General features: G+C 46.5%; 1 protein-coding gene across 1 annotated transcript in view; it reads left to right on the top strand.

Annotated features, from left to right (window-relative positions):
- Positions 1-16867, top strand: part of LOC141101645 (ficolin-1-A-like) — a 60274-nt gene extending 43407 nt beyond the window's left edge. Inside the window, exons 5-9 of the mRNA XM_073590864.1 lie at positions 1040-1075; positions 2351-2478; positions 2560-2689; positions 13793-13927; positions 16122-16867. Of these exons, the coding sequence (XP_073446965.1) occupies positions 1040-1075; positions 2351-2478; positions 2560-2689; positions 13793-13927; positions 16122-16366 (674 nt within the window). The 3' untranslated portion in view covers positions 16367-16867. The remainder of the gene's footprint in view (positions 1-1039; positions 1076-2350; positions 2479-2559; positions 2690-13792; positions 13928-16121) is intronic.
- The last annotated feature ends 3667 nt before the right edge of the window (positions 16868-20534 follow it).

Here is a 20534-nt window from a genome sequence, read left to right as displayed (position 1 = left end):
CTGTATATCTCTGGAGCACATTGGTTTTATCACAAGCTCTTCATTCTAGTTTATGTGAAAAATTGGTGCTAGGCTTCATAAATATGACTTTTGGGTTTACACGGGGATGATAACTTTCCTCTAACATTGGGACGATTAGACACAAAATATTCCCTATACACTGGAATGAAAATAAGTAAGCACTACTGAAATATAAACAAAATACAACAAATCCCTTATGAAGCCGGATAAGCAAAACGGGAATCAATGAAAACAGAGCATCACTGTTAATGCAGGTAACACAGGGCATAAGTACCCAACAAAAAAATGCACCTTAGAGAATCTCATTACCAATGGCATATATTAGGCTAGTTTCACACTAGTGTATGGAGCTGTGGATGGCCCCGGTCAGCTCCGCCTCTGACGGCATGCGTACCCTATCTTTAGCATTAGGTACGCAGGCCGTGCCTATGAATGCGGATGCCTGCGCATGTGTCTTTTTGATGGTGCGGCGACCGCACCAAAATGCAACATGCTGCATTTGGCGCATGTCGCCGCACCGTCAAAAAGACGCATGCGCAGGCATCCGCATTCATCGGCATGGCCTGCGTACCTAATGCTAAAGATAGGGTACGCAGGCCGCATGCCGACAGAGGCGGAGCTGACCGGAGGGGGTGCGGCCGGGGCGGAGCTTCAGGGAGGAAGCCCGCAGCTGTCCACAGCTCCTCTATACGCTAGTGTCAAACTAGCCTTATACCACAATAGCTCAATCATACATAAGCATAACTAACCCCCTATTAGTTTAACCCAATATAGGAAAATAAACCTCTAGTGAGGAAACAGGGGATAAAGTGCTAAAAGTATGGTGCTGCTACTAAGAAAAGTGCATAAGGTGCTTCAGTAAACACAATAATAAAGTGCTAGTACCGTGTAAATAACTTACATTATGTGTGGAGTCACGCTGCCCTGGCCTGCCGCCCCTGCGCGCGTTACGCCGCAGCTTCTTCAGTATGTATGAATTAATTGCTGGCCTCATTAATTCTTATTTTCTTCCAAATAGGAGAAAAAGGTGACGTTGTTTCAGACTCTGTGTATGGTAAGTCGACCAGCCTTCACGGTGATAATAGACATTGAGATTTTCATAGAAGAAAGTTAGTAAGGGGCAGGCAGCTACTATAGGGCATGAGGCCTATGATCCCTTAGTGTTTATTAAGCGGGTGGAAGCAACTTAACATTTATGTCCACCTTTATCCATCAGTTATAAGTTGGAATTCTGTGTCTTTAATTTACTAGTATATTTATAAATCTTTTGATCAGATATATTTCTGATATATAGCTCCAAATCCTTTGCATAGGCAGACGTTAAAGTGATTTTTATCCCTTCTCCATAAATAGATATTGCCGGAAAGGACTCGTAAATACGAGCAATTTTGCCATTTACTGCTTATTAAAATTATCAGCCATTCTTGAGATATTAACACTTTTTTTGTTTACATTCTGTTGCCTTGGAGACCGACCACCACTTCTAGACAGCAGAACACGTGCAGTGCTTGCAAGCTTTTTTCTATTAAAGGTGTAAACACACTTTTGGAGGACTTTTTTAGCCAGGATCTCTGGAGAGCGCCGTTACCTCCTTACCCCGTCCAGCTTCAGCACAGTACTTACCAGCTAGACAACAGCAGTGGTCGGTCTCCTGGGCAACCAGCTGCACACAAAAGACAAGTATTAATATCTCAAGACCGACTGAAAATTTTAATAAGCAGTAAATTGCAAAAGTGCTTGTATTTACAAGCACTATCCAACAATATCCATCAATGAAGATGGGAAAAACCCTTTAAATAAATAAATTTTGACTGCCTTCAGCCACCACTAGGGGGAGTCTAATGCATATTGTTTTATTAATGAGTTTAATGTCTGAAATTTATGCAGCAAACTTTTTCCAGTCGTGGCTGCTGGCAAACTGATTTTTTTTTATCATTTAACGCCATGTCTATAAAGGAGATTTTGACCTCTAATAGAAAAAGTGATCATTACAGAAAGTTAGACCCACAACAAATATAAAAGGTGGACAATTACTTTAAGCCAAACAGTTAAAAAAACAAACTAGAGTATCTGTTATTTTATGAGACTGGGTAACAACATGCAAATAGTAGAGTAATGTGCACATGGGCTTACAAGCAATGCAAATTCTCCATAGCGTGGATCTGAATTCAGCCTCCATGAGGAGCTGCATTTCAGTCTTCGAGTCATTGTTTATAGGCGAGTCATACGGGGGTCTCTATAGGGGAGCCATTATCCAGGTGCACTAGATGTGCCTGCATTACTGCTGAGCTGGTATAAGGTAACCTCATCATCTGTCTATTCCTCCTAGCTGCAAAAAACTGCAAAGAATTACTAGATCAAGGTGAAGTCCTAAGTGACTGGTACACAATAAACCCATCAGGCCAGAAGAGCCTTAAGGTTCTGTGTGATATGCACACTGACGGGGGAGGCTGGATCGTAAGTGCAGTACCGCTCTACAGGGAAAATATATATATTGGTCATGTTGAGATATGTAATGTATACCTGTATGGCATCCAGGTATTCCAGAGGCGCTGGGATGGCTCTGTTGACTTTTTCCGGGACTGGAATTCATACAAGAACGGATTCGGCAGTCGCCTGAATGAATTTTGGCTTGGAAATGAGAATCTTCATATGTTGACATCATCAGGTGACGTTTTCTTACATAAAATGGTATTAGGCTGTGTGCACACGTAAGCGTTTTTTTTCATGTTTTCTAAGCATTTTTTAAAAAAAAAAACACTTAAAAGAAGCATCCCATTCATTTTAATGAATTCTGCACTTTTTGTGCATATTGATGCGTTTTTTTCTGCGAAAAAAACGCATTGCGGTAAAGAACGCAGCATGCTCATTAATTTCGCGGAAAAATCCGCATTTCTAGCTATTTTCTATGTTACAGGGGACGCTCCGGAAAAAAACGCATTAAAAAATGCACGTTTTTTTATGTAAAAAACTTGCGGAAAAAACGAAGGAGTTCGGTTTTCAGTCAGGAATTTTCTGCATAGTGTGCACATAGCCTTAATATGTTCAAATTTACTTTATTAATACACTGCTGAAAAAATAAAAGGAACACTAAAATCCCACATCCTAGATATCACTGAATGAAATAATTCAGTTGCAAATCTTTATTCTTTGTGTCTATGTGTTGAGAACAATAAAACATAAAAATTGTCAATGTAAATCAAAATTAATATCCCATGGAGGTCTGGATTTGGAATGATACTCAAAATCAAAGTGAAAAATCAAATTACAGGTTGATCCAACTTCAGTGGAAATGCTGTAATACCATAGCCGCCGGGGGGTAGCTTCTGCGGCCGTTCCAGTACTCACTGTGCTGGAGGCTGTTTCATCACCCATATGCTGTTCACTTTGGAGACTCAAATGACTGCAGACGGAGGCTGGAAACAACTTTAACAACTCAGCTTTATTGTCTTCAGGGCACGGCATATCCACAATGGCTACTGGACTCTTTACTCGATAACAGCAATACATCTTCATCTACAGCAGTATGTCACTTCTTCCTTCACTTCACACGTATGAACCACATAGGCAAGCTGACATGTCACACGGAGCATGATGAACACGGAACACTTCCGTTCTTTCAGAGCCCGACTTCAGCCCACGAAGGTACCTGACTTATCCGATACAGCTCACCCCTTTACGGCACTGTTGCTCCTGTTCATGTCCTAGGTTCGCAGCTCACTAGACTTCTCACAAAGCTCCCATGCTCCAGCTGCTACTTCCACAGGGGGCTCTCCCACGGACCTCCCTGCACCTGCATGTGGTCTCACAACGCGTCTGAGAATCTCATCCCGTTACCTAATGGCAGTCAGGGTACCTCTGGCTAGCACATGGAGGGCTGTGCAAACCTCCAAAGAAATGTCTCCCCACACCATTACTGACCCACTGTGAAATCAGTCATGCTGGAGGATGTTGCAGGCAGTAGAACGTTCTCCACGGTGTCTCCAGACTCTGTCACATCTGCTCAGTGTTGACCTGCTCTCATCCGTGAAAAGCACAGGGTGACAATGTTGAATCTGCCGATCTTGGTGTTTTCTGCAAATGCCAATTGCCCTGCACAGTGTATGGCTGTAAGCACAACACCGACTTGTGGACGTTGGGCCCTCATACCACCCTCATGGAGTGTTTCTGACAGTGTGAGCAGACACATGGATGTTAGTGCCTGTGGAGGTCATTTTGCAGGGTTCTGGCACTGCTCCTCCTGTTCCTCCTTGCACAAAGGAGGAGGTGGTGGTCCTGCTGCTGGGATGTTGGCCTGTCTCCTGGTATCTGTTCCATACTCTGGACACTGTGCTGACAGACACAGCTACCCTTCTGGCCACAGCTCGCATTGATGTGTCATCCAGGATGAGCTGCACTACCTGAGCAACTTCAGTGGGTTGTAGACAACCTCTCATACTACTGTACAGTACCTCGAGGGGCGAGAGCAATGACAAAATGCAAAAGTGACCAAAACAACAGCCAAAAAGGATGAGAACAGAGTGGTACACAGGGAAGTAAAGAAAGAAAAAACAAATAGAAGAGTATGAGGATAAGGCAAATCACCAAGCAACAGTATCCTGAAAAACACACCAGAACGCCTCCACAAACAATCAACACCTCCAGCTACAACACCAGGAAGTATGAGACTAACACTGGTAATCCCTGCTTGCCAGAAACCAGTATATACTGTATATAAAGCAGAGGGGAGTGGCCAATACTGAACAGCTGATACCATCTAAGCAAGAAAGCTGCAGGAGCTACAACTGAAAAGATTAACCCCTATAATGCTAGCAGAAGCCTGCACTGTTTAATATGAAGTGTTTGTAATTAGTGCAGGAGTATGTGAAATCAGACACCATGGACTTCTGGCTCCTCTCTGTCATGGTAAACCCGTGACAGGTTGTCTCGTCATGATCAATGGGTAAAATTGCAAGGTATTTGTTAAAGCAAGCAATTCTGTGATTTACCTTTTATTAAAGAATCTTCTTCGTTTTTAAAAGCTGCAATGTATCAGAGGTGTCCGGTTTCCTAGGCATAGAGTCACCGTCGGTCTGGCCCACCGGAGAACCGGAAGATTCTCCGGTGGGCCCAGGCACTGACACATGCTGGCATACTGGCCAGCAGCTGCCTAGGGCCCCCACTGCTCCAGGGGCCCCAGCCAGTGGCTATAGGGGCCCTGCCCTTTGCCAGCGTAGCAGCAGCTGGTGATGGGATCCTGTCCCCGCTGCTAAAACTAAATGAATATTCACGCTTCCCCATGCCCCTATGGGCATGGAGAGGCGTGAATACCATTTCTCTTTAATAGAGGGCAGCGTTAGCCGCAGGCTGCAGCTAACACTTCCCGCATGTAAAGCCCCACCACAGCAACACACACACACAAAGCACCGCACCACATACATACACTCAGGAACACAGCGCAGCACATCCCGGGCATCCTGCTTCCTGCCCGGCGCTTCCTGTCTGAGACAGCCCAGCTGGATGACGTCATCATCCAGCACGCTGTCTCAGACAGAAAGCTGCCTTCGAGGAGGAGGCTGCCGGGATGTGGTGCTGCCGGGAGGTGAGATGTGATGTGTGTCTGTGTGCCTGCATGTGTGTATGTGATACGGTGCTTTGTGTGTGAGTGTGAGAGAGTGATGCAGTGCTTTGTGTGTGTGTGTGTGTGAGAGAGGGGTGGGGGTGAGGCAATGATGGCAGTGGGGGAGGAAATGATGGAGGTGATGGGCAATGATGGTGGTGGGGTAATGATGGAGGTGATGGGCAATGATGGTAGTGGGGGAGGCAATGATGGAGGTGATGGGCAATGATGGTGGGGGGAGGCAATGATGGAGGTGATGGACATTGATGGTGGTGGGGGAGGCAATGATAGAGGTGATGAAAGGGACAATGATGGTGGTGGGGAGGAGGCAATCAGGCTCGGACTGGTTCACAAGGTAACGGGAATCCCCCCCGGTGGTCCCCTCCCTGTGCAGATCTGGGCCCCCAACAGCACTATATGGATAATACTTGGCATAATTCACTTGATTTACTCTGTACAGAAAAAAGCAGCATCTCGTCATTCATTAACCAAACTACCTAGTTTATTATTATATAGAGATATAGGTAAATTTGTGAATGAGGGTAGTGTAATATTTGTATACAGGTGAAAAGTTGGCCCCTCAAAGGCAATGTTACTGGTGGGCCCTTGGCACCCCAGTCCGACACTGGAGACAATGATTGAGGTGGTGGAATGGGCAGTGATGGAGGTGGTGAGGGAGAATGATAGGGGTGGTGGGGGAGAAGGCAATGATGGAGGTGGTGATGAGGACAATGATGGGGTTGTAGAGGGGCTGCATTATACTTTATGAGGGGGCTCCATTATATTCTGTGGGTGGACTGCATTATTCTTAATAATATTCTGGGGGGCTACATCATACTATTTGAGGGGAGCAGCATTATGCCCTATGAGGGTGTTAGGGCTGGCCTAACACACCAAATAATAAAATAATAGTAAGGTGCGTTCACAGCCCGGGGTCCACCGTGCAGGGGTGGTAAACTACTGCTTAGCAATGGCGGAAGTATAAAGCGGTATACAAAAGATCATACGTGGGTTAACGTCACCCAGTGTGAACAGGGCAAACTCTGTTACCTCACAGAGCCGCACTACCGCAGAACATAAATGCCGGAGCCTGTTCAGCTCACAGAGTTCGGCAACGGAGCGTACAGAACTCTGCCCCAAGGACACGGTGTCATGATCCATGCTGGATCATGACAGATAAAAGCACATGTAACCTTTTTATTTTCCTTAAGCTGTGTGCTTAATTTTGGTTTTGCCCCCGGTGGCCATTAGGATTATTACACAGTGGTGTTTTTTGTTCTAGTTTACCCCCGGTGGTGGTGAGCGTCATTGCACTCTGGTTTCTTTAGTTTAGTGCATGTGATGTAAAGCAGGTGTGATTGCTGGCTCATACCTATAAAAGAGTGTCAGGTGTTGCAATCACTGTTGGTGATAGTGTTCATTTCAACCATCCTTGGTGGAGGAAGGATCTAGAGAGAGGTCCTGGCAGCTCAGTCAGAGCCCTGTTGTGGAAGGAGTCAGAGGGGATTTCCTTGCAGCTCTGATAGAGCTTGGTGGCAGCTATTCAGGAGGAAAGCTGCATTCTGGTGGTGGACTCTGTTGCTGGGAGCAACAGAGTAAAGCTAAGTGGTCTTTCCCTGTCTGTATTTTTCATGGTGTGTATTAGTACAGCGGTGGGGCCAGTGCCTGCATCACCCAGCTCCCTAGCAAGGGATAGGTGTAGGGTGTGCTAGGGTGACAGGTATCCTGATCGGCGCCCGGTGCGGAACCGGCCTAGGGAATGTTAGGAGTGTGAGGGACACTGACTCAGGAGAGTGCAGGAGGTCTCCACGTCCCTGCACCCTATTGCAGGGCCCACCGTTGTAACTTTTTCCCCTTCCCCCGTGTCTTGTTGTTTTAGTTACCGGCCTGCGGGCCGTGTCACACAGGACAGTTTCACGTGCCGTGTCTTGTTGTTTTAGTTACCGGCCTGCTGGTCGCGTCACACATGACGGGTCCACGTGACACACGGGGTCAGAGTCCCTCTAGACCTTCTGAGCGCACGGCGCTGCACCTGCGGACGCCACTATAGACACTGACTATGGTGGAGTTTCGATGCCAGTCTCAGACTCTGCCTCTACCTACATCTAAGCCTGGGCGCTTAACAGGCTAGGCTGCACAACACATGCGTACCAAGGGTAGGGGTTTCTTAATGAATCATTCACCAGAGACATTCATACTTGCATACAACACTCACTCCTCATAGTCTGGTAATGCAGTCTATACTAGCGCATGGCCGAGCGGCCATGCAAACCTTTTATGCAGAGCTAAAAATGAACCCGGTCTAAAGGAGCGCACACACTGGAAGGGTGTTAGAAGTATAAAATTACAGTCCTTTTGTCATGGTCACGTGTGTCAGGACGCAGATGTTTCCGCAAGGCGAACCCATGTGACACACGTGACCCTGGATACACCGCCTCCAGTGGGGCGCATTTAAATAATAAAACGTGCCGGTGGATACGCCGCCTCCACCTGGCGAATTTAGGTACTACACGTTATACAATAATTCTGGAAACCCCGCCTCCAGTAAGGCGCATTTAAATAATAAAGGGGAACCTGGGAAACTTTAACAATGGTGGGCCCTGCGATAGGGAATGGGGGACGTGGAGACCTCCTAAGCTCCCCTGAGCCAGTGTCCCTGCACTCCTTACATTCCCTATACAGGCTCCGCACCTGTCGCCGCACGCGTACCTTAACGCCCTTGCTCACCCTGACCCTAAACCCTCACTAGGGAATGGGTCGGTGCGGAGACTAATCCCACCACTGCACTAATAACACACATGAGGAAAGAGACTATACAGGGGAAACACCACTTAGCTTTGCTCTGTTGCGTGCGCTCCTAGCAACAGAGCCCACCACCTGCGTGCGTCTTCTCCTCCACCCGGATGAGAAGCATAACAGGATCCTTCACCTTAGTGCAGCCTTGGAGCAGAGACCACCACCAGTTGCAGCTGCTCAGCAACAGAGTCCCAAGGATGAGTTCAGCTTCTGTCACGAAGTCAAGCATGCTTGAGTCCAGCTCAGCGGCCAAGTCCCACATGGTGAGTGCCACTCTCCATAGTAGCCACTCCACCAGACCATGCAGACACTTCCCGCTGACTCCATCACTGCGACCCCACCACGCCATGTCAGCCCTTCGTCCAGACACCATCGCTGACACTCTTCCCCCCTGGCTAAGCTGCGCAGGACTCCTCTTCAGCTCCATCCTTCCACCAGGCTCTCCAACTCAGAATGAACAATCTCACAATATCACAGGCAGTGATTGCACACCCCTAGCACACCTTTATAGGGTGTCACACCTGATCCATAATTACGTGCACAAAAACCTAAAGTGCGATACCACTAACCACCACCGGGGACAGTCAAGACACCTTGGAACTTTCCAAAGTAAAAAAAGTTCACCCAGTGCAATTTAAAACTGTCAGATCATGACAGTACCCCCTCCTTAATGAGGGGCCTCTGGACCCTCAAGACCACCCCTCATTAGGGAAACACCTACAGCGGGGACGCCCAGATCCTGAGTTCACCCCACCACTACCTGACACTTCAGGTTTATGACAAACATACCGCTGGCATTGGCAATAAAGTTTATTTTGGAGGCACCACTCATCTCCACAGCGCCGACCTGGGGAACGAGTTTATGTATGTGTATGTTTGTTTGTTATGAGCTGATCAGGCTCCACAACACACTTCCACAAGATGTTTTTTGGTGGCACCATACACGCTCGTTCACACACAGGTTCGGACCTGAACGTTTATTGCATACATTCGTTAGTCATAAATTTGGTGAACTCATTCTGGACTCGACAACAGAGGCGTCCCCCTGTGTCACCACACTCACACCCCCGCCATTCACCAAGGGACACCACCCTCCAACCCTTTCACCATGAGGTCTGCGCCTCCAGGGTTGGTTAATGGCGAGGGTTGAGATTTGTCCCTACTCCCCCGCAGCACACCTGCTGCACACACCAGGAGGAGAAGGGGACGGGAAATGGAGAAAATATACACTCGCTGGTCGCCTCCACACAACCAGGAGGGCGGCTTCTTCGGTGGTATAGAAGATTTGGCGTAAACCCCGCGGACTATCACACCAGTCAGCTCACCACAGGGGCGTACCCCTTCACCTCGGGGAATACCAGGCAGCTCCGTGGGGCACCATTCCTCCCACCTGCCTGGGTGCGCCCGCATGCATGAACCAGTCCCGCTCCCCAGCAGCGACTCTAGGGGGCTTTAGTACCAGAGCCGCAGGAATATGGAGGAAAATATATACACTCACTGGTCGCCTCCATACGACCAGGAGGGGCGGCTTCTTCGATGGTATTGAAGATTTGGCGTAAGCCCCGCGGACTCTACACCAGTCTGCTCATCACTGGAACGCACCCCTTCACCTCGGGGAACACCAAGCAGCTCCGTGGGGCACCATTCCTCCCACCTGCCTGGGTACGCCCACGTGCATGAGCAAGTCCCGCTCCCCAGCAGCGACTCCAGGGGCTTTTGCCAGACCCGCAACCGCCATTTTTTTTGTGATTTTCTGGTTAGCTGAGCAGAGGCCCCAGACCCTGATAACTGCTGCTGCAGCGGCTCTAACACACCATGCCGCTCCCCACTCACCTCAGTGAGGCCCGGCAGCAATTACTAACAGGTCTCCACATGACCAAGGCTCACCAGAAGAAAAAAACTGTAAGGCCTGTGATAATGTCATGGTCACGTGTGTCAGGACGCAGATGTTTCCGCAAGGCGAACCCATGTGACACACGTGACCCTGGATACACCGCCTCCAGTGGGGCGCATTTAAATAATAAAACGTGCCGGTGGATACGCCGCCTCCACCTGGCGAATTTAGGTACTACACGTTATACAATAATTCTGGAAACCCCGCCTCCAGTAAGGCGCATTTAAATAATAAAAGGGAACCTGGGAAACTTTAACAATGGTGGGCCCTGCGATAGGGAATGGGGGACGTGGAGACCTCCTAAGCTCCCCTGAGCCAGTGTCCCTGCACTCCTTACATTCCCTATACAGGCTCCGCACCTGTCGCCGCACGCGTACCTTAACGCCCTTGCTCACCCTGACCCTAAACCCTCACTAGGGAATGGGTCGGTGCGGAGACTAATCCCACCACTGCACTAATAACACACATGAGGAAAGACAATACAGGGGAAACACCACTTAGCTTTGCTCTGTTGCGTGCGCTCCTAGCAACAGAGCCCACCACCTGCGTGCGTCTTCTCCTCCACCCGGATCCATCACCATAACAGGATCCTTCACCTTAGTGCAGCCTTGGAGTAGAGACCACCACCAGTTGCAGCTGCTCAGCAACAGAGTCCCAAGGATGAGTTCAGCTTCTGTCACGAAGTCAAGCATGCTTGAGTCCAGCTCAGCGGCCAAGTCCCACATGGTGAGTGCCACTCTCCATAGTAGCCACTCCACCAGACCATGCAGACACTTCCCGCTGACTCCATCACTGCGACCCCACCACGCCATGCCAGCCCTTCGTCCAGACACCATCGCTGACACTCTTCCCCCCTGGCTAAGCTGCGCAGGACTCCTCTTCAGCTCCATCCTTCCACCAGGCTCTCCAACTCAGAATGAACAATCTCACAATATCACAGGCAGTGATTGCACACCCCTAGCACACCTTTATAGGGTGTCACACCTGATCCATAATTACGTGCACAAAAACCTAAAGTGCGATACCACTAACCACCACCGGGGACAGTCAAGACACCTTGGAACTTTCCAAAGTAAAAAAAGTTCACCCAGTGCAATTTAAAACTGTCAGATCATGACACCTTTATTAGATATCCACAATGCGTTTCGACAGATAGAAGCTGTCTTCCTCAGGTGGCAGTGCATTTTTTCTCCTCTGTTGAGGTTTCTGGCTGGAGCTGCACCTTTTCCTTAATCACGCCTGGCTGGCGCTCCTCTTTGGACTGTATCACTCATCGCCTGGACCTTTCATAGCAGTGTCCTTCCGGGACCTTCCTGTTGGACCAATCCGAGCTGGAGAAGGACCTGAGCATGTGACCTCCGATCTCCAATGAGAGATCGTCCCACGGGCATGCTCAGTGGACCGAAAGGAGGACTTAGTCCTTGGAGTAGCTCGCTGCTGCCCAGCATGCATTGCTATAGCTGGACCAGAGGTGGCAGCAGCAACCAAACCCACAGAGCTGGTCTGAGCAGAGCGCCGGGATCGACGAGTCTGCTGAGCAGCTTCCTCTGTGGCTGGAGAGGAATGGGAGCCTGCCGAATGCAAGGCTCGGGATTCCTGCTGTGCAGCGACAGGAACCCTATGCTTAACAGAGGGGGCTGCATTATATTCTATGGTGGGGACTGCGTTATACCTTATGAGGGGGTTGCATTGTATTTTGTTGGGTGCTGCATTATATTCTGTGCTTTATGGCCAATGTGAACATGTGTTTATATGCTGCATGTATACCAACTCAAACCAAGCTCAATTGTACTTTCTTTGTATTCTTGCATTCTGTGCAAGCTGGGGTGTGGCCTTCCTCTCCTGAGCTAGAAATTGTATTTAAAGGCTTCCCCTGACTGACTGGTGTCCACTGGTTGGGACCCGGTCCTTTTGTCTGCCCTTATTCACACACTGACGTCAACTTTGACACATGATAAGGTTTTTAATATTAGACAGTGTAGGACTGCCCCGACCACAGAGTCACCTTGTCGATGGTGGGACGGCTTTTATGCTATATTTGATCAAATACAGTATTACTAAGAATTCTGTATTACTTAAATCCACTTTTGCTTTTTATTTATTTAATTACAGCAGGGGTTTTCCCATTTTGTCTTTTGTAGGTATATTCTATGGTGGGGACTGCGTTATACCTTATGAGGGGGTTGCATGATATTTGTGGGGTGCTGCATTATATTCTATGAGAGGTGGCTGCATTATATTTTATGAGGGGGGGCTACATTATATTCTATGATGGAGGCTACATTATAATTCTATGAGGGGGCTACCCCTCTATGATTCTACCCCAACCCCTGCTACATAATTAAGACATGTAATACCTTATATTATACCCTGATAGTAGCGTGTTTTACCACACAATTGGTGGTCTTGTATTTATTTCTATGTAGCTACATAGTGAGCCCCAAGAATGATTTTCTCTGGTGGGCCCAAGGTGCTCCAGTACAACGCTGCATAGAGTGCAGGACTTGCGACCACTACCCTGAAGCTGACCGGATCTTTGGATCAGTGCCCCTCAGCTCCTCTGATCCTGAAGACACAAAGATTCCTCTGCTAGCTGCATTGTAGAACATACAGTTCGGGACAATGGTGCAACATTGCCCCTGGTCCAAAATATTATTCAGGAGTACACCACCCCCTAGCAAGCAGGAGAGGGGGCTGGAAGTGCTCTTGTAAAGCCACCATGAAAATAACCCTTCGATCATTGCTGGCATTCTGAATTCGGGGACCCACTCTTGCAGCTAATCCATCCCATGAAGAATGTTCATCACCTATCCAAAGGATAAGTGATGTACAATGGCTGGAAACCACACTGTGGAGACCACCCACTGATCGGGGGTCTCAAGCCCCCGTTACACACTGCGATATCGCTAGCAATATCGCTGTAAAGTCACCGATTTTGAGACGTTGCAGCGATATTGCTAGCGATATCGCTGCATCTGATACTTACCTCCGACCGTCTCCCCCGCTGGTTATCGCTGATCACGCGAGAAGCTCCTGGACCATTCCTCATCGGCCACTTCCTGCGGCGCTTCCTGTGGCGCCGACGAGCGACGCGTGGAGCCAGGCGGGAGGACGCAGGATCGCCGTGTTTTACAGGTAAGTAGCGATCCCCATCCCCTGCGATGTCGCTGGTAAGATCTGCCTGTGTGGCAGCTCACTAGCAACCACCTAGCGATGCACCAGCGATCCTGACCGAGTCATATTGCTGGTCGGGATCGCTGGTGCATCGCTAGGTGTAACGGTACCCTAAGACGTGTATCAATAGATCGGTACTCAAGCAAGCACCCTGGATCTCAATAGGCTTTAAATGGAGTGACAGGGTGCTTAGTAGCGGCACACAGTGATCTTTGGCGGTGTGTGACCTGTGTCGCGGCTGAAGTCACCGTGTGTCCCCAAACATACCAGTATTTAGTTCACTGACATTTACCAACCTCTTCCCACAGGTACATGGGAAATGCGGATTGACCTGAAAGATTTTGAGAAGCTGCAGCATTATGCCAAGTACGCATCTTTCCAGGTTTTGGGAGAGGATGAAAATTATAAGTTGGTACTTGGAGATTTCAAAGAAGGAAACGCAGGTAAGATAGGGGGAAAATCACTGATATGGGGCGGGGGACTATAAAGGTTTGGATATCTAGAGTAAGGCTATGACACAATGATTTTTAGGACTTAGCCATGTAATTTTTAAAAAATTTTTTTTAGTAGCCGAATATGTCCGCCCCATGACAACACTTTAGACTTTATACCCTACGGACCATGTGTTGTCATTAGCATAGGACAATGGGGAAGTTATTTTGCCTTCTGTCTAAAATTGCCCAGTGCCACATTTTTATCTTTTAATTGGATAGTTTTTTCTTTTCTATTCTTAGACAGTGTTTGTGTGATTGGATCTGTCATTGCAGAAAATGACCACATTAAATCATCCGTGATAACATCAATACATGAGACGTGGTGGTCTGACCCTTGTACGTCAGTGGATATTGCAGTGCTGTCCATGTCTGTTCTGCAGCACAGCGGGCTGACATATAATCTCAGATAGTTATTTCCATGAGCTACACAGACTTCCTTCTGTGGACCATGGAGATTCCAGGTTACACAAGGAGAGGCCATCAACGTTTTATTTAATCTGCTACATTTATGGCATATCCATTACTTGCTGAGCAATTTTTAGAACTCCTGTACAAATGGTTGGAATGAGCTGTGATGGCCACCTCTGTTCCCAGCGGTTGAATAAGGAGCACTGTTTTAGAGTTAGATGTGGGACTTTCATCTATCAAACATTTTGATTGTCATAGGCTATTGCTATACCATAGCATAGTACAAGTGATTAGAGTTGTATTGTGACCAATAAGGCACTGCGACAAGTATGTCTCAAAAAATTGGAATCAATTGCATTTTTTCCAACTTGCTTTGTGTGGTACCTTGCAGGTCCCAGTGCGACTCCATTCACTTGCAGTATGGTGTGGTGCAAAAAGATTCCCAAGATCTTGATCACAGTGATTCCCAGTGGTCACATGACTAGTCCCTGTAGGACAGACCAATGCGAACCTCTTCCTGGCTTCTGGTATCCCTGATGCCTCTTCTTCGAGCCTACTAATCAGAAGAAGCATCGAGGATCGAGCAGGCATGAGAATTTTGGTAGTCTTGGGCACCATGAACCAGGTTGTTGGTCCTCCAAATATTTTTACACATTTTTTGGCTGTGCAATCTGTGTCACAGCTATAGGCGCCATGTAGCTCCAGCCTTTGTCTTAGGTTTACCACGACAGAAAGGGGCCAGAAGATTGCGGTGTATGATTTCACGTACTCCTGAACTAATTAGAAGCACTTCACCTTCATATTAAATGTTGCAGGTTTCTGCTAGCAGTACAGGGTTTAATATGTTCAATTGAGAGCTCTTGGAGCTTTCCTGCTTTGATGGTCTCAGCAGTTCAGTGTTTGCCACTCCCCTCTGCTATATAAACTCGCCTCTGGCAATCAGAGATTGTCAGTGATAGTTTCATACTGCCTGGTTCAGGATCTGGAGGTTTTGGTTGGTTGAGCAGGCGTTTGGAGTGTTGTTCAGAAAACTGATCCTTGGTGATTTGTCTGTGTGTATATAGTCATCCTCTTCTATTTTGTTTTTACTTCCTTTGCTTTCTGGTGTTCCTCTCTGTTGTTTGTGATTGCATGTTTGTATGATTGATATTTTAATTTATTCCTGTATGTCTAGTCTGGTTTGTGTATTCTTATACACTACATCTCCCCACTTACCCCACTTGGGTGGGGGAAGGGACAGATAAGGGCTGATTTAGTAGCTCAGTAAGGCAGTTGGCCCCAGCATCTTCACCATCAGAAGTAATCCGGGGAGCAGGGAAAGCTAGGATGCCTCTAGCTTTATGGATAGGGAAGGAGCCCCTAGTCCCGGGATATCCTGCAACAGTGCTGTGATAGCCTTGTGGCATATACTGTGAATATGCCATACATGTATGAGATGGCAATCCCTGTTTATTTTTTTGTTGGGGCTGGGCTTGATAGATGCGCCTTTTCTGGGGTAGCTGGGGGCCCTTAATAGTGTCTACACCTAATTTACATACATTAGTGCTTTTCTGCGAGGATCCATAGCTCTATCTATATCTATGTCCACATACAAATTGCCTTGAATACTAGTAGTTAGAAAGTGGCCATTATTGTGAATGGAAAGTCACATTTGTACCAATGACAACATTTTCCTTAAAGACTTGATCTAGATTCACAATTATTCATGATGCCGGTGTTGACTTTTTTTTTCCAGGTAATGGTATGGATGTTCACGCCGACATGCCATTTTCCACAAAGGATAAAGATTCGTCAGCAAGTAACTGCGCTTCCTTATACAAAGGAGGCTGGTGGTACGGAAACTGCCACCACTCAAACCTGAATGGCCCCTATCAGGGAGGGCAGCACGACTCTTATGCTGATGGCATAAACTGGGCCTACGGGAAGGGCTATCACTACTCATATAAGTTCTCAGAGATGAAGATCCGACCTGTCCAGTAAAGTCACCAATCTAAGGTGGAACCAAGACGACACAAGAAAACTGCAGAATCTGTGCAGAAGTATAAAGTAAAAATATACAGCATCTTCTTATCAGGGAAGCAATAATGTGGGTGTAAATGGAATCAGGTCTTAGGATGTGGACTACTGTACCTAGCATCTGCCGTGTACTAGCAAAGGATGTATTTGGGGGCAAAGCAAATATTACACCATCTAACCCAGTAATAGCACCTTCTGAGTGCCCGCTTAAATAAATAATGCCCTCAGAGTGTCCCCCTAGAAAATACTAATGCCCTGATGTATGAGTGACTTATCTTCTCTCAGGACCTTTTCTGCCACAACGATTGAGCAGTAGGCTAATTGCACTTGCTAAGGCTGAACACAAGATGGCGATAGATGCCCTGTACCCATGATGGTGGCTTTTTCCATGTCTCTGTAGGTTTTGACCTGTGACTGTATTAACTGCATTGACTAATAAAGGCTTGAAAAATGAAAACCAAAATCCATTCTGACTATTGTGTTGTCAATCCTCCATGCTTTACACTGCTGTTCTGAGATTGTTTGTTGACTATATGCATAGAGACAAGCTCACAAGAAAATCAGAACATGGAAAGCTGATTTGAATTGAGGAAATGCTGCAGCTTTGCATTACAACAGGGTGAAATCTGCTGTGTGTCAGTCCTGTGTGCACATATCTCACGGGCCGTTGTTTTTACATGATAAACTTACATTTTGGTGATTTTAATCTCACGCTGTGAATTATGGTTCTCTGTATGAATGCGGGCGCACAACTCATGGTGCCATCATAGTGCGCTCACCAAGCAACTAAACTCTATGGTTAAACTCATTTCTACTGACCAAGCAGCATCCTGCAGCACTAAAACCTATGACAGAAAAATTGACGGCACATCTAGAACTAGTCTGAATAGGTGCATACCAAAAAACAGCTTACATGTCAAATAAGGAAATGGTAGCACACAATTGCATAAAGCATATCAAATATGAAATATATGAAATATGAATAGCATAATGGCTTTTGTAAGGCATATAAAATATGAAAATATGTGAAATACGAATAGCATAATGGCTTTTGCAATCTAGAAAATCATATGAGATACTTAGCACAAAATTTGGCCAAAAGATGTGAGCCCATTCACCAACGTCAAGTTGATCTCAGATTGAACGGGTCCCATTTTCTTATTTGATATGTAAGCTGTTTTTTGTTTTCATATTTGATATGCCTTACAAAAGACATTATGATATGTCTTACTAAAGCCATTATGCACTAAAACCTAATCGTGATTGCTCACGCTCAGCCTCCAGCCATTAAAGGAGTTGTCCAGGGCTTTAACCCCTTAAGCCCCAAGGGTGGTTTGCACGTTAATGACTGGGCCATTTTTTACAATTCTGACCACTGTCCCTTTATGAGGTTATAACTCAGGAACGCTTCAACGGATCTAGGCGATTCTGAGAATGTTTTCTTGTGACATATTGTACTTCATGTTAGTGGTAAAATTTCATTGATATAACTTGCGTTTAATTGTGAAAAAAAATGGAAATATGGAAAAAATTTTGAAAATATTGCAATTTTCAAACTTTGAATTTTTATGCCCTTAAAATAGAGAAATATGTGACGCAAAGTAATTTACTAAATAACATTTCCCACATGTCTACTTTACATCAGCACAATTTTGGAAGCAAATTTTTTTTTTATTAGGAAGTTATAATGGTTAAAATTTGACCAGCGATTTCTCATTTTTACAACAAAATTTACAAAACCATTTTTTTTAGGGACCACCTCATATTCAAAGTCACTTCTATATGGCAGAAAATACCCAAAAGTGACACCATTCTAAAAACTGCACCCCTCAAGCTACTCAAAACTACATTCAAGAAGATTATTAACCCTTCAAGTGTTTCACAGGAGCAGAAGCAACATGGAAGGAAAAAATGAACATTTAACTTTTTAGTCACAAAAATTATATTTTAGCAACTTTTTTTATTTTCCCAAGGGTAACAGGAGAAATTGGACCCCAAAAGTTGTTGTCCAATTTGTCCTGAGTACGCTAATACCCCATATGTGGGGAGGAACCACAGTTTCAGCGCATGGCAGGGCTCAGAAGGGAAGGAGCGCCGTTTGACTTTTTCAACCTAAAATTGGCTGAAATTGAAATCGGACGCCATGTTCCGTTTGGAGAACCTATGATATGCCTAAACAGTGGAAACACCCCACAAGTGACCCCATTTTGGAAACTAGACCCCCTAAAGAACTCATCTAGATGTGTGGTGAGCACTTTGAACCCCCAAGGACTTCACAGAAGTTTATAACGCCCGGGTGGAAAAATAAAAAATCATATTTTTTCCACAAACATGATCGTTTAGTCCCCAATTTGTTATTTTCCCAAGGGTATCAGGAGAAATTGGACCCCAAAAGTTGTTGTCCAATTTGTCCTGAGTGCGCTGATACCCCATATGTGGGGGAGAAACACTTTTTGGGCACACAGCAGGGCTCGGAAGGGAAAGAGCGCCGTTTGATATTTTCAACCTAAAATTGGCTGAAATTGAAATCGGATGCCATGTTCCGTTTGGAGAACCCATGATATGCCTAAACAGTGGAAATCCCCCACAAGTGACCCCATTTTGGAAACTAGAGCCCCTAAGGAACTCATCTAGATGTGTGGTGAGCACTTTGAACCCTAAAGGGCTTCACAGAAGTTTATAACGCCCAGGTGTAAAAATAAAAAATCATATTTTTTCCACAAACATGATCGTTTAGTCCCCAATTTGTTATTTTCCCAAGGGTATCAGGAGAAATTGGACCCTAAAAGTTGTTGTCCAATTTGTCCTGAGTGCGCTAATACCCCATATGTGGGGGAGAAACACTGTTTGGGCACACGGCAGGGCTCGAAAGGGAAGTAATGATGTTTTGGAATGCAGACTGATGGAATGGTCTGCGGGCGTCATGTTCCATTTGCAGAGCCCCTGATGTACCTAAACAGTGGAAACCCCCCTCAAATGACCCCATTTTGGAAACTAGACCTCCTAAGGAACTTATTTAGATGTGTGGTGAGCACTTTGAACCCCCAAATGTTTCGCTAAAGCTTATAATGCCCGGGCGTGAAAAAAAAATAATAATTTTTTTTTCCACAAAAATGATCTGTTAGTCCCCAATTTGTTATTTTCCCAAGAGTATCAGGAGAAATTGGACCCCAAAAGTTGTTCGGAGGTATTGATCGGAGAGATCAACGCCCCCCATGTTTTTGTTGTACCCCACGACACAGGTCAGTTTGCTGACCTGTGTGGAGGTACCCCGTACAGTGCAGAGGGTGCTGCCATCACCGTGTATGGTGGTCAAGAGATGGACATCCCTCTTGTCCTTGTACTTGGCCACCAGTAGGTAGTCGCAACATTGGGCTCTGCTTTCACCTTTTCTGAGCATCTGCCCAAGTAGCATCTTCGGAAGGCCTCTCTAATTTTTGCGGACAGTACCAAGGGCTGCGGTACCTCACGCAGAGAGGGATTTGTAGAGTGGGATGCTGGTATAAAAGTTATCAGTGTAGAGGTGATAACCTTTATCCAGCAGTGGGTGAACCAAATCCCACACAACTTTCCAACTCAGTCCCAGGACAGGAGGACACTCAAGGGGTTCAATCCTGGTGTCCTTTCCTTCGTAGACTCTAAACCTGTGAGTGTACCCTGAGGTACTCTCACAAAGTTTGTAGAGCTTGATTCCGTACCTGGCCCTCTTACTGGGCAGGTATTGACGGAATCCGAGCCTTCCCTTGTAATGGACCAAGGACTCATCCACGCTGATCTCCCTTTGGGGCACGTACACTTCAGCAAACTTTTTGTTGAAGTGTTCGATGACCGGCCGAACTTTGAACAGACGGTCAAAGTTGGGGTCATCTCGTGCGGGACACTGTGCATTATCGGTATAATGCAGAAACTTGTGGATGGCCTCAAAACGCGTCCGGACCATGACCATTCGGAACACTGGAGTGTTGTATAAAATATCAACACTCCAATATTGCCGAATTTCTGGCTTCTTCAGTATCCCCATGTGGAGGACCAGGCCCCAAAACTGCATCATTTCAACTGCGTCCACAGGAGACCAGTTGGAATATGATGAACGCGGGTTTTCCACCAAAAATTGACGAGCGTACAAATTAGT

Source organism: Dendrobates tinctorius, unplaced genomic scaffold, assembly GCF_039654945.1.
Source record: "Dendrobates tinctorius isolate UK_male_01 unplaced genomic scaffold, ASM3965494v1 ptg000120l, whole genome shotgun sequence".
In the NCBI taxonomy this organism is placed as follows: Eukaryota; Metazoa; Chordata; class Amphibia; order Anura; family Dendrobatidae; genus Dendrobates; species Dendrobates tinctorius.
The sequence above is the reverse complement of the archived record's forward strand: the minus strand, read 5'-3'. Positions and strand labels throughout refer to the sequence as shown.